The sequence below is a fragment of the Marmota marmota genome, unplaced genomic scaffold, assembly GCF_001458135.2.
Source record: "Marmota marmota marmota unplaced genomic scaffold, marMar, whole genome shotgun sequence".
In the NCBI taxonomy this organism is placed as follows: domain Eukaryota; kingdom Metazoa; phylum Chordata; class Mammalia; order Rodentia; family Sciuridae; genus Marmota; species Marmota marmota.
The window spans coordinates 5,404,170-5,417,951 of NW_025999969.1; the positions used below are offsets into that span (position 1 = coordinate 5,404,170).

General features: G+C 39.1%; 1 protein-coding gene across 1 annotated transcript in view; it reads left to right on the forward strand.

The window, feature by feature from the left end:
- Positions 1-13,782, forward strand: part of Tprg1 (tumor protein p63 regulated 1) — a 130,734-nt gene that overhangs the window by 103,251 nt on the left and 13,701 nt on the right. Inside the window, exon 5 of the mRNA XM_015499987.2 lies at positions 13,614-13,767. Within this exon, the coding sequence (XP_015355473.1) occupies positions 13,614-13,767 (154 nt within the window). The remainder of the gene's footprint in view (positions 1-13,613; positions 13,768-13,782) is intronic.

Sequence of the window (13,782 nt, forward strand, 5' to 3'; positions counted from 1 at the left end):
CTTTTTTTTTTTTTTTTGAACACGTAAGATGTTTTTAAGCTTTGACCAGTATAGATTTTTTTTTTTTTAACATTTTTTGAGAATCTACCTGCTTTAATTTAGGGACAATTTCTATGATGGTAGTACATTTTATGATGAGCAGGAAACTCAATGCCTGTCTTACCAAGACATCCCACATTCAGTTCTTTTGCTTTTGCCTTAAGCATTTAGCCTAAATAAGTCATCAAGAGGGTTTGTTTGTTCTGCCTTATAGTTTCTGATCAAAAGCTTCTTTATGAAAGATCAGATGCCAAAGGTGGAATTTAACTGTGAGCTATATTTTCCATGCCTAATTTCTCCCAAAGTCACTTTGAAAACTCAACCCTTCACGATGGAGTTTAGCAGTGGTAGGTGTGACAAAGACTTAGAAAAGTTTCTTTCCGTTTGTATACTCAATCCTTTGCTGTAATAAATCCTACTGATAATTATAAAAATAACCAGAAATAGAAGCTGTATTTGATGGTGAACTCTAGGCAAGAGGGCAGCATGGTATGTCACCAGCACAGATTATGTTGTTGGCAGCTTGTTGGCTAAGTTAGCAGGTGTGCCCCTCCAGGAGGAAGAAGGAGTTGTTATGGCCTATCACACAGTATGGGGATAACTGTTGGAGTAGTTTTCCTTGCTTAGCCATACAGCTGGAAAACTAGAAGATGTTCAGAAGAGGGAACATGGCTGGCAAAGGAATTTTGACCTTGTCAATTGAGGAATGGTTGAAGAAACTAGGTGTTCATTGCAGTTGTTGCTTTTAAAATTATATAAATAAATAAATTATATATATATATATATATATATATATATATATATATGCATGTGTTTATATATGTACACATACATGCATACATATACATACACATATATAGAGAGAGAAAGGCAGAGAGAAATTCCTCCAAAAAGTTTTATCACTATAAACCTTTGAATAATCTTCACATGTAATTTTGTAATGTCTGTTTTCTTAATGCAAACTAATTTGTTTCAGAACTTTTATGTGTGATAATTCTGTTATGGTAAGAAAATGTGAATTGTAGCTTTTGGATTTTGCCTTGAAAAACAGTTGACTGTTAGTATCCTCTTCTGCTTAGACTCCTGACTCACCATCAGGTAAAAACCATGGTGTAATCCACTGTTTAATCCAAACCCTACTGTGGGCCCATACCTTATGCAGCCTTTTGATTCTTGTCTAGCTGTGTGCATGCCCATAACATGAGGAGCTCTCAGATTCAAAGGGATTGGATGACCTTGTGTCCGTGCTCTGTCTCTCAGAAACTTGTTCCTAGATCCAGTGGCATCAGCATTACCCAGGAATTCAGAAGGATAGAGTCCAGAACATCAGGCCCCACTCTCAAACGACTGAATCAGAATCTGTGTTTCAATAAGGTCTTATTATTATTGGAGAATAATTCAGATTCACCCTGAAATTTACCATGTATTTTTTTAGACCATGTTCTATTTGCCTGATACCTAAAATTCCCTGTCCAAATGGCTGTACATCTGCTTTTAAGGCTTGTGTGGGCTCTTCAATGGTTCTGTCCTTCCAAGAAAATATCTTGCTGCCAAAGGACAAATACTTGGGCCTGAGGTGTGACCAAGAGTTGATCATTTGGGTAATGAACTTGTAGATGGAATGTGGAAACATGGACTGATTGTTTTTTACCCATGCATGTAAAACCTGACACAAGGAGGGACAGATGCTAGAGTTAGGGGAACAAAGGGAGAATCCCAGCTCTCCATCTGTACTGTTGTACTGAACCTGGGCGGAAATGCAAAGTCTGTGGTCAATGGTTAAATAATAACAAAATCATTCATACAAGCCTGTATGTATGCAAAGCAATGCCACAGCAATGTGAAGATAAGTGGAAAGCCTTGAGTAAAACTTTGTTCATTTACTCAAAGCAAATATACACAGTGAAATGTAGGTGAATTATTTCTACTTCAAGATATGTCTCGAATTCATTGATTTTGTACAGAGCTTAGTATTTCTTGCCATTTTTCTTCCTCTTCACCCCACAGGTTTCTGAATTGATGGGTTTTAGAACAAAGCTAGCAGGAGAACAAGAAAAAAATTATGAAATTCCTTTTTTTTTTCTCATTTACCTTTCCAAGTTTTGCTAAGGGAGTACTTTAACCTCATGAAGAGAGGTACCAGACATTTTACATGGTCCTACATGGGACTATAAACAGGCAGATGAGAAAACAGGACTAGGGTGGGATCTCCTAGGTCATGTATTAATGTAAGTACTGGCACTTAATTCAAATCTGCATCTTCTAAACTCTATGACTTCTTTTATTACACCAAACTACATCCTAATTAACAGATTTCTTTGTCGCCGGAGTTTCACCTGGCGTAGGTGGACGTAACCATTCTGGTCAGGGATAGAGGAGGCCATTGGACATCAATTTATGCTAAACAATTAGAATAGCTGAGCATGTGGCTTTTCTTGACCATGACCAAGTGGGAAAATGTTAATTGTAGACTACATCTGTGTGTGAAAGTTAGAGATGGGCATTTTTGCTTTGTCCACATAGCTCATTGTGTGAAATACCATGAACAAACTGAAAAGGAAAAATAAATAGGCATGTTACATGTAATTTCTTGAAACTTGTTCCATTTCAAATTCCTCCAAAGTAGAAAAAGCAAAAATGTTCTCAGTCTCAGGAGCATGACCCACAGGGACCTGTGAGGAGAGACCTGGGTTCCTGATTGGTCAGCCAGAGAGCCCTCTGCACCTTATCCAGTCCTAAGAAGCCCCAGCCCTTTCTCCAGGGTTATGCAGAGTTGGACCAGAAGCCTGCAGCACCCTGTCTCTCCAGTTACCCCTTTATGTATTCTAGACCATCTACTCTCAATATCCCTTGAGAGGAAATGGAAAAGATGAAAAATTCAGAAAAATGTTTCTCTCAGAACAGACAAATAGCAACAAGCAAAAACACCTAGATACTCTGTACATGTTGAAACTTGGATATTTGGGGTGCTTAAAAGTAACTTCCTTTTAAGAGGGGAGCTGAAGACTTACACAAACCCATGTGATTCACCAAATGTCCCAATTTATAATAGAGGGAGTTGCCTCAAAATATTTCCTTTATTATGTGGCATTTTTCTGTAAACCTTGCAAGAGTTGTCCTCTCCCCTCTCCACCTGGAAAATTCTTGGCACAGAATTCAGTACAGACATGGCGTGATAGAAATGGTGGCAAAATGCACTCAAAGCAGGGACATAGACTGCTTGTTCTGTAAAGGTACAGCCTCTTCTGTCCTGGGTGTATCTCTACAAACTCACTTTATGTACACAGCACCCTTGATGATGGCTTTCTCCCATCCTCCTTAAACAAACAGAAAACATCTTACAAGCCCCTTTTAAAACATGAAATTCACAAATACAAACTAATGAAAGACAAAAGCAGCATCAACCAGATTACTCTGGTCTGAGGAAGGAGCACTGTTTTTGGTTTTTGTTTTAAGAGTGAAAAGCATGGTTCTACTCATTTCAAAGCTATTTTGAGCACATGTTACAAGATGGATGGTTGTGGGGACAATGGGCATGATTCTGACACAGACTCTATTCCTAAATAGTTCATAGTTTATTTGGTGATAGAACAGGTAGACAGCATAATTGAATGAAATTTTCACATGAGTTGTAATACAGGTTGTAAGACAGCAAGTTGGATTGTTTGGTTAGATTTCTGAGGTGTTGTTGGATATTGGGAATGTGTGGTAGAACTGTACTGAAAAGGTCTTAAAAATTAGGCTGACCAAATGTTCCTAAATCTTATATGCAACTGGAAGCCTCTGAGTTGGTTGAATTGGTTCTGTGGAAAAAGGCAGAGGGTAGATTGGTTCAGGTGGAGAGAGATGGCAAATGAAAACGGGAGCTCCCCACCCACCAACTTTTCATGAGGGAATGAACGACTGTATAGTACAGATTCTTCTTTTCTTCATTGTCTTGTACAGCCATAGGATACATTATTAGGAGATGCGGAATCAGAGAAGCCAAAATTCTAGTGCCACGTCTGCCAGTTTCTGCTTGATGGCTTTGGACCTCAGTTTCCTCATCTGTAAAATAAAGATTCTAAATCTACCTTATAAGTTTATGGTAAAAACTAGAGATGAATGTAGAGCTCTTATTATATTGATTGGCCCTTATTGGCCTTTGCTCTTATGTTCATCTCTTGTATCTTAAGTATGCAGACACTTATTTCCATGTGAAAACAATACCTGCCCCTTACAAAAGATTTTTAAAAGAAAAAAAGTCCCACTATTGTCATATATGTAAGAAACAAAAATAAATAAAAAAAGAAAAAGGAAAAAGAAAAAAATCCCATTGTCGTCTCAATAGTGCTAATTTTCTAGTATGTTTATTTCAATCTTTTTATATGATTCCTCCTCAGGTTCAGTGCCAAGGTAATGAACCATAAGGGAGGCAGCTTTAATGCTGTGCTTCTTCAGATTTTACTTTTGATGTTGCCAGATTTGCTCTGCTGTTTTTAAGAAGAAGAACTGGAGCTGGATGAGATAAGTTCTGTGTCTTTGCATCTGACCTTTCTCTTCCATCACTGCAAAAACAGTCCTAATCCAGACCTGTACTCTGAGCATTGTTGAGAGGAGGCAACCTCTGCCAGCAAAGCCACTAAATATCCCTTTTGTTAACCAACCCTCAGTTCTCCCGAGCACTTAGTCACACCTTGCAAATCAACCTCAGGACTCAGGAGTAGGAGGCTAGGTAGGAGTTTTACCTTCAAATCAGATATATCTAGGTGTACATCTCAACCTTCACTAGCTCTGTGTCTTTACACATTTTACACATCTTTTCTGATTTTTCAGGTAATAATTTTATAAAGTATAATACAATAATGGGTGATGAAATATTTTGTGTGCTGTAAGTCATAGTCTAACTCGCAAATATTGAATATCTACCATTTACAAGGTGCTGTTAGAAAACTTTACATTTTTAATTATATTAAGCCCTCATAGTATATTTTTGAGAAAGGTCAGATTTGGAAACCCACTAATTTACTTCACTGAGCCACCACACCAAATCTGTTAAAGACGAAGTTTACACTTAATGTTTTCTGTTCCTCCCATGACCACAACTACCACTCAAGCTCTGATTTTTTCTCTCTCTCCTTTTAAAAATTGTCTGATTTACATTTTCACTTCCACAATGGTATGCATCAGGAAGCTAACAGCTAGCAAGATTCACTCCACTCTTGACTTTGCATCCAGGTAAGGCACATGGCGTAGCCTTGTGTGCCACTCACCTCTGTGCCAAGTGCCTCTCCATTCTGTAGTTTTGAGTCTGGTAGTCAGACAAATTTCTAATTAAACCACTCCACACTTATTCCCCAGTGGCTCTTCACCAGTGTCTCTGTTAGGATCAAGTTGCTCTAGACCCCTCACTGACATGTTCGATAACCCTCTGCCCCAGCCTCCACCATTCCGTATAGCCTTTTTCTGAACTGTCTCCCTCTACCCTGCTTGTTCAAAAGCAGTCCAGCTGGAAGTCAATATGATCATCATAAAAATACAAATACAAATCATAGCACATAATTGTATAAAATTCTTCTTATATGGATCTTTGTTCTCATTACTTCCTATGTCCTCATTTTACTTCCTGCTATGTTTTCAATCACCTTTTTTTTCAATTATCCAATTCTTCCTATCCATCAACCCCCAGAAGAGAACATCTATTTTATAGAGCCTGTTCTGAACTTCTTGAAGACTTATTATCTTTCAAGATTCTTTCAGGATAGTTGGCACAAAGCAGAAGACCAGAAAACACGTTAAATGAATGAAGACTGTATCACAGAGTCAATGATCAGAGGTTGTTCCTGTTTCCAAGTTCTCATCACATTATATTCCAAAGCAATTTCTCTGAGTTTTATGGAGAAATGTTCTCAAAGACTTGCTTAAAATGTTGCCATTTGCAGTAACTATGAAATATTGTAGGAGTTACACCCACACTTTGTATGGAATCCAACAATGCCAGTGCCTGAGGAGTATAGCTCTAATAATGACAAAATTTCATGTCAAGTGGAAAGAAGGTTATCATTTTTGTTTCATTCTGACAAGCATGCTAACTGGATGGGCCATTTAGGTGCTTGAGTAAAAGGGTATGGAGTTTTGTTTTTTTTTTTTTTCCCCTTAGTCCAAAAGTTATCATAAACTTCATTGAATTTGCTTTCCATTTAAATTACATCAGAGAAATCCAATATTTTCCTAGAAAATGGATGCATTTCCCTAGAAGATGAGCTGAAAAGAGGATATTTTAAATTATCTTACCATGACCCTAATAATAATGCATTCCCAGGTTCCCTGTCAACAGAAGTGTAGAAAACAGAAATTAGAAGAAGAGCACCTGGAGTCAGGAATGTTGATAGCAGCAAGAAATAGCAACCTGATGTCGAAGAGATAGCTGACATATAAGGTTATTAGCTTGGCAGTCAAGGATCTTTTAGAGTGTCAAGCAAATCATCATATGTAACAGTTCTTTCTTTTATAGAAAGAACCACTGGAGCACAGGAAGATATTATAAAGGTATTAAATAGTGACCAAGATAACTCTCTAGGTTTTAGTCTCTGTATTGATGAAATTAAGGGGTCAAGAACATACAACATAAATGCTGAATAATAAATTTTTTCTAGGTCTGAATGTCTGAGGTTTGTAATGGCTTTTATTATGTAATAAAAAACTAGCTATTTTTTGTATAATCTATTTAAGGAAATAATTATATAAATTTTAGAATGATGTCCTTTCAAATAATCCATTCATTCCAGCTCTGGGCTGGGAACAAACAAACTTCTGGGTGTTCTTTCAAGTGAAACCCAAAGATTACCAATCTTGTGACCTGACAGATTTGAATTATTAAATATTAGATTTTTGTTGAGTTACAGTGTCCTGTAGAGACTATCTAATCCGTTGCTTCCACTATTTTATAAAAAGGCAAATGGGATCCAGAAATGTACCTAGGTCTAAGTCAAAATAAAGTTATTATAGTTAAATACAAGTACTATAGAGTTTACTCTAAGTTAGGATATGTGCTAGGATTAGACCAGTTTATATTGACTGCCAAACTAAAGATCTTACTATCATAACATGTAACATTCAAAAAATGTGGAATATGGAAGTCAAATTCATATATGCATCCTACTACTGTGAACCCCGAAATCTTGGGTTTAAACTTTGGTGTGGGCCTCCTTCTTTCCCTCAGCTATGAAGATGACCTACCTCTAGGACAAGCTCATCTCAAGTTTCCCAAGCAGATAAACATTTCTGTTGAGGACTTTGTTCCTGGTAGATAGCCCTTATTTAGTCACTGCCCTTTTTGTAAGCATTCACCCTCATTTTCTCTGACATCTGCTTTTGATTTAACCCCTTTAGGACTTTTCCCCCCAGTAGCTTAAGATTATTTCTTCTGCTCAATAGCCCTCTGAAGATTTCTCATATTCATTAAGTTGTACTTGGGTTTTTGTTTAACTGGTCTAACACAGATTATCCTAGAAATTATTCTGATCTGTCTGCACAGATTTACTGGGGTCAGAAAAAGGAACTTAGAGATGCTCTGGTTTCACCTACCTAATTTCACAGACTCCTGGAGAGAAATAAAGGGTTCAAATCACACAGCAAGTTAGTGCAGACCCAGCCTTTGAACTCCCACTGATGGTTTTTAGCAAAACACCAGTGTGCCCTGAAATCTCTCCTGTGGACACTGCTGATCCATTTTGCTTTGTCACTTACTTCCTCCTCAAGTAATATAACCCACAGAATTTCTTGGTTACCTGTGCCAGTAAATGGTTAATCTCAAGAGCCCAAGGCTCTGGAAACTTCTGGGAGGGAGCCAGGTGAGCAAAGAGAGTAGATAAAGGCAGCACCTGCCCATAGGTTTGGAACCGCCTGGGGACACTGAGAGAATGTAAACACATTCTGCAAATCTTATTGTCTGACTCTGTGCCAGCGTCTTTTGGGTTCTTGTCATGGAAAATATTTCCTCTGAGGTCATTCAATGAGCCAAGGAGCACTGAATACCCTCCAGGGTGCCAACTCTGTCCCAGCTTTTGTCCAGATTAAACAAGCAAGGGACTAACATTTCAGGGGGCCCTGAAGACTCACCTTTCAACAATACAGGCTGTGAGGTAGGGAAAAAGGAGACCTTAAGAAAATACCTCCTGCTGCACTAAACTGCTCTCCCCTCCTGGCCCACCCTCCTCCTCCCCACCCGAAGGCCTCCCTCTGTTTGCTCACCCAGACTTACAAGCACACGCCCTGCGTTTAGAGTAAGAGTTAATGTCTGTGCTTCCTCATAAATCTCAGTTTGGTGCCTCCAGCTATGTTTTTAATTCTGTGGTGCAGCTTTGAGATTTGAGATGAGTAGAAAGGAGAGGCCGCTGACGGAGGTAATAATGGAAACTGCCATTTCTCATTCTGGGGAGCAAGGCCTCCTCATTCTGTTCTGCTATCTGGTAGTTTAATGGCCTAGCAGAGAATCTTTGAAGGCCAGGATAGAAGAAGAGTGGGGAGTCAAAGGAAAAAGCTGGCTGGCTATGTCATCCTACTCAAATGGATTCCTGGCTTCTCTCTCAAGGAAGAAGAATGCAAGGAATGAGCAAATTAACCCGGACTGGTAACTGGCTGGCATATTTTCTAGGTCAGCTAAAAATGACTCCAAGGAGAGGAGTCCTTCCTGACAGAAATAATTTCTTGTATAACAAAGCTTGCTATTGAACAAACTTTTCCCTCCATTCAACTTGGAGCTACTTTTTGTGGTGTTCAACCACATTTATTCTTCATGCTTGGGTCCTTTGCCACTTGGGTGACTCGTCCCTTTGGTGTAAACCTCAGGTTCTCAGTATGCCGTTGTGTTTTTGGTGTGGAAGACAAACCTACTACAGGTTTGCTGGGACGAAGTTTTTTTTTGGCTTAGGCCTTCTACCCCACCAACAGTTGTGCTTTAGAATTCTGAGTCTGAGTCACTGAGAGGAACATGTAATTAGCACGATTTAAGGAAGAGCTGTGATCTTTGAAAACTCTGCCCTTGGAGTGTGTATATATGAACATAGAAGAATTGGAAACTGGCCTCTGAGGGAACTTCCAACTCAGTCTAGGATTCTAATAATCTCTGATTATTACAAGCCTTTTCTACCAAGTCTTTATGGATGGTCCTCCTACCTCTGTCTCTTTCCAGCATTGAAGTTTACCAGAAATGAAGACTGCATTGCCCTCCTTACTTCCACCAGTATGGGAATGCAGGCCAGATACAGCTGGCTCCCTTGAGGATACAAAGTGGTGGAAATAAAACTAGACTGTAAGGGGTGATCTTTTACTTCTGTAATGAGGTTGGCAGGTTCCTATCTCTACCTGTTTTGAGTCTTGGAAGGAAATGATAGCCATAGGATTATGGCTTCTATGATTTAGATGCTGAGCCTCTTCATTTTTCTACCCACAATAATTCCATGAACACAGAATGTTCTGTGTAAAGGGTGGACTGAAGACAGAGAATTGGGGAATGTTTTAGGGATCCTCTTCTGGGATAGTTTGAAAATTATTTTTAGCCCATTAGAAAGCTATTTAAGAAACCATATTCATCTGCTCTGAAGAAGGCAACTGCAGGTCTGGCTTTTATCCAAATGAGAGTCAATCAGAACGATTTAAGTTTAGGAAATCATATACATCAAAATGTTACTGGGAAACAGAGGTTGAACACAAAAGAAATATCCTGGGACCCAGAGTTAGATGGAAGCAGCAGGGTCAATAGCTCTGTTCAACATAAAACACCTCAATACTCCCTCTGTGCTATACACTAGATGCACTCTTCTGACTTTAGCAGTGTTGGGTGGTTGTGGTGTTTCCTTTTCCCCCTTTTTATTCTGTTTCACTAGCAGTTCTTCATTTGATGATCTGATTAAGTCTTGTCATATTCTTTATCTTATTTCCTTTTTATCTTATTTCTTTCTTATTTTATGTCTTCCAATTTTGCTCAAGAAAATTGTGGTCTGGGTGAAATAAAATTTAAAAATGCAAATTTTTAAATAGTTCATAGTAGATACTTAAGTACACAGTGAGCATTTAATACTTGTTAGTTGGATAGTGCCCTGTAGATATGACATTTTTATCATTTATCATCTTCTTGTTCCAAAATTGTTGTTACATAAAGATCAGAAAGGTGGTATAAAAATGCCCAAAGATATAGAGCTGGTGGAAAACCCAGTTGACTCCCATAGTAAGATTTTAGGAAGAGTGCACCTTCTTTCATTGCTTAATAATTGGGTGTTGGCATTCCTGTCTTGGGACTGTACCCCCACTTCAATTAACCCCTTGTCGCAGGTCAGTGAGAAAGGCCCGCTCTTCTTACAATCATGGCAGAAATTGTTTGTTATTCTCCCCTTCACTGCCAGTCCTACCTTATTTTCCTATAATCTCATAATTGTTAAATATTGAGTGTCTATAGAAATCTATGGCTTGAGACAAAGACTTTCTGATATCTAGCTAGGATCCCTAGACAAGGTTTTTGCCCATAGACAATGGCAGGCTCCTTTTTAATTTTAACTTTTGTCTACTGGAAAGAAGGTGGTTTTGTGTAGTAGCATGATCTTAACTCTGAATGTACTTTGTGTGTCCCAGAATGATGTCAGGAGCACTGAACCTTGCCTCAGGAGACCAGGGCTCTCTTCTGCTCATCCCTTTTCTGTCATGATGCTTTGGGAAAGTCCTGGAACTGAGTCTCAGTTTTCCCATCTTCAGAGAGAAGGCATGGAGCTATGAATTCCAAGAGCCCTTCTAGCTGTGACCTTTTAGTTTACAAACCTTAAACTGTTATCCCATCCCTGCTGTTCATGGTTGATTAATGCCTTTATGTGTTTATAAAATATTGTGGTAAGTCTTAAAATTCCCTAGGAGTGATATGACAATACTCAGTGTGACTTCTGCAGTACAGGACTATTCTGCTATGGAGGGTTTATTTCTCTAAACTAAAAAGACCATGACCCAGAGGCCCCTTCTGGATGCTATATGTCCTTGGCTAGGTGAATGCTGGTAGCATCGTAACTATAGCTATTGACATCACTTACACAGTTACTGAGGTCATGGAAAGTGACATTCTAAAGACTCTCTAAAGAAGAGAACTGGCAGCCATATTACTTCTCCATATAAGAAAATAGGTTCCAAAGTTTCAGAAAAAGAAGTGATTTAAATTCAAAGTCAGAAAGGGAAATGTGATTTACCCATGATCACATGGAATTTCAAAACCAGGATTGTAACACAGAACTATTATAGATCCTGCTCATTGCACTTTTTAACTTCATTTTACTAGCTCACATGACATATCATGTAAACACAAAGTTACTATTTCATGAAGCATTTCTGGTCATAAAAAAACATCTCTAGTCTCCATAATTCCCGTAGGTCATGTGACAGGAGAGAAGATGATAATAGGCTTTAAATATGCCTCTGATACTATAAGGCTAGGTATGCCCCATACATTTTGCATTTGGAGAGAATACTTAGTTTTAGGTTTATCTTTTCAACTTTTTCCTCTGGCGCTTAGGAAAGAAGTTTACTTGAACTTCTACATTTAAGAGTACACTACATCTCTGAAAAAGATCACTGCCATGGTCAAATTGATTGGTTATTCAGAAGTAACCAAAGCTCAAACTTCATTTAGTGTTTCCCTAAGGTAAAGGAAAATCATGGGTACTTATTAGAGAAGCTATCTTGGCAGGTTTTCATCCCCTTTGGATAAAAGAAAAATTGCACCCAATACATAAATTGACATATGAAGCAGTAAATAATTCCATTGTGCAAGTTGTTTTAATGGACTCAAGCCAGAAAGTTCCATTAACCAGCATGATTAGAATATTCATGAAGGGCCAGGAGGGGGTGGTGCCTGCCTGTAATCCCAGCAGCTCCAGGGGTGGGAGGTTGGGGGGTAGGCGGGTGGAGGTGGGCTGAGACAGGAGGATCAAGAGTTCAAAGCCAGCCTCCCTCCGCAATGGTGAGGCACAAAGCAACTCAGTGAGACCCTGTCTCTAAATAAAATACAAAATAGGGCTGGGGATGTGGCTCAGTGGTTGAGTGCCCCTGAGTTCAATCTCTGGTACCCAAAAAAGAAAAAAAGAATATTCATGGAGGTCAGTGTTTATTGCCAAGCCAGGAAAAGAAAAGAGTGAAGGAAAGTGCCAGGCTGGGGGAAATGATAAATGCCAGTACAGTCTCTGAGAAGGTGAGGGCTTAGAAAGGGAACTTTAGAGGCATGCACAATACTTTCTGCTTTTTTTCCTTTTTCTTATTTTTTTTTCCTTCTTTGGCAAAATGTTAACTACATAAAACGATACATGTTGGTTTTCAAATTCAATTACCAAAACTGTGAGAACTGGGCGATAGATTGTGCTGGGCTCTTTTCTTTCTTTCCTTTTGTAGGAAGCAGCTCAGGGATCCACCACCTGGGGAGGCTGAGGTGAGAGGCATTTGTGTGAGGTTGTGTTTGTGCGCACCTCTACAGGGATAAACATTCAGAAACTACAAAAGCATTCCCAAAGGAATCCTTCCTTAATACAGGAAGTGACAGCTTTGTGAAGGCATAACAATTAAGCTCCAGGTTTTCATCTAGAAATCCCAAAGGCTTTAATTTCTAGAAGAAACCAGACCTCTGTAATGTTTCATGGGGCTGCTTAGAGTTATAGGCAACTTAGTTGAAGCTGGTTGAATGCAAGGCACCTGAGCTTGGCTTAACCTCCAGGCATTTCTTTGCATTCAGAGATGTTTAAACCCACAACCATTAAATTCTTATGGGCACATTCAAAAGAACAGGCCATAGAAATGACAATTTTGTTAACCAACATGGGCACACTCTTCTGCCATGATTTTACTGTTCCAAAGCTGACTTTCTCTTGGTCTGCACTTGGATTTATCCAATGACCAGAACTAGTCTATGCCAGACAGTGGCTTCTTCCCACATACTATTGACCAGGACTGTGAATTTACTGAGAGGGGCAGGCACGATCTCCCTACAAACATTAACATGTCCTTTGCCACAGTTTCACTGGATGGAATGTGTGCAGAAAATGGAGGGCCAGGAGAAACAGAAGCTGAAACCACTGAATTGAGAAACTGGGCATTTTCAACTGCTCATCCCTTATGTCCTACCAACTGGGAAGTCCCATGTCTTTCCCACTTTTTAATTATGTTTACTGCTTTAAGGAAACCACCATTGTTGTAAAATCACCTTGACTGTTCTTGTCCCCGTCCCATTTACTTGATACCCTTTCTCTCTCTCCTTCTTAATTCTTGCTATCAGAATGTTAGTGTGAGTTTAACACCCATACTTCCAGCTCTGGTCACTGTCATGAGCATCAGACTTCCATTTTCATGTTGAATTCTCAACAACAAACTCACCATGTTTGAAAATAATTTTATTCTTTTCTTCTTACCTTCTAAATTACTTAGAATAATTGAACTAGATGGGAGGTAAGCCACTAATCTCAGCAGCAGTAGAAAAGCCAAGTGAAATATTACTTTGCCTTCCCAAACTTGTATTTGGTTGTTTTAATCTGATAGAAATGACTAACCTAATGGAAAACTCTTTCTTTTAGGAGACCTGGAGAGGGTCTTAGGATCTGCTGGGGGAGTCCAGAGGAGCAGTCCCTATTGTCCCGCTGGAACCCATGGTCCACTGAAGTTCCTTATGTTACCTTCACTGAACACCCTATGAAATACACCAGTGAGAAGTTCCTCGAAATTTGCAAGGTAGGCAGCAGCTGG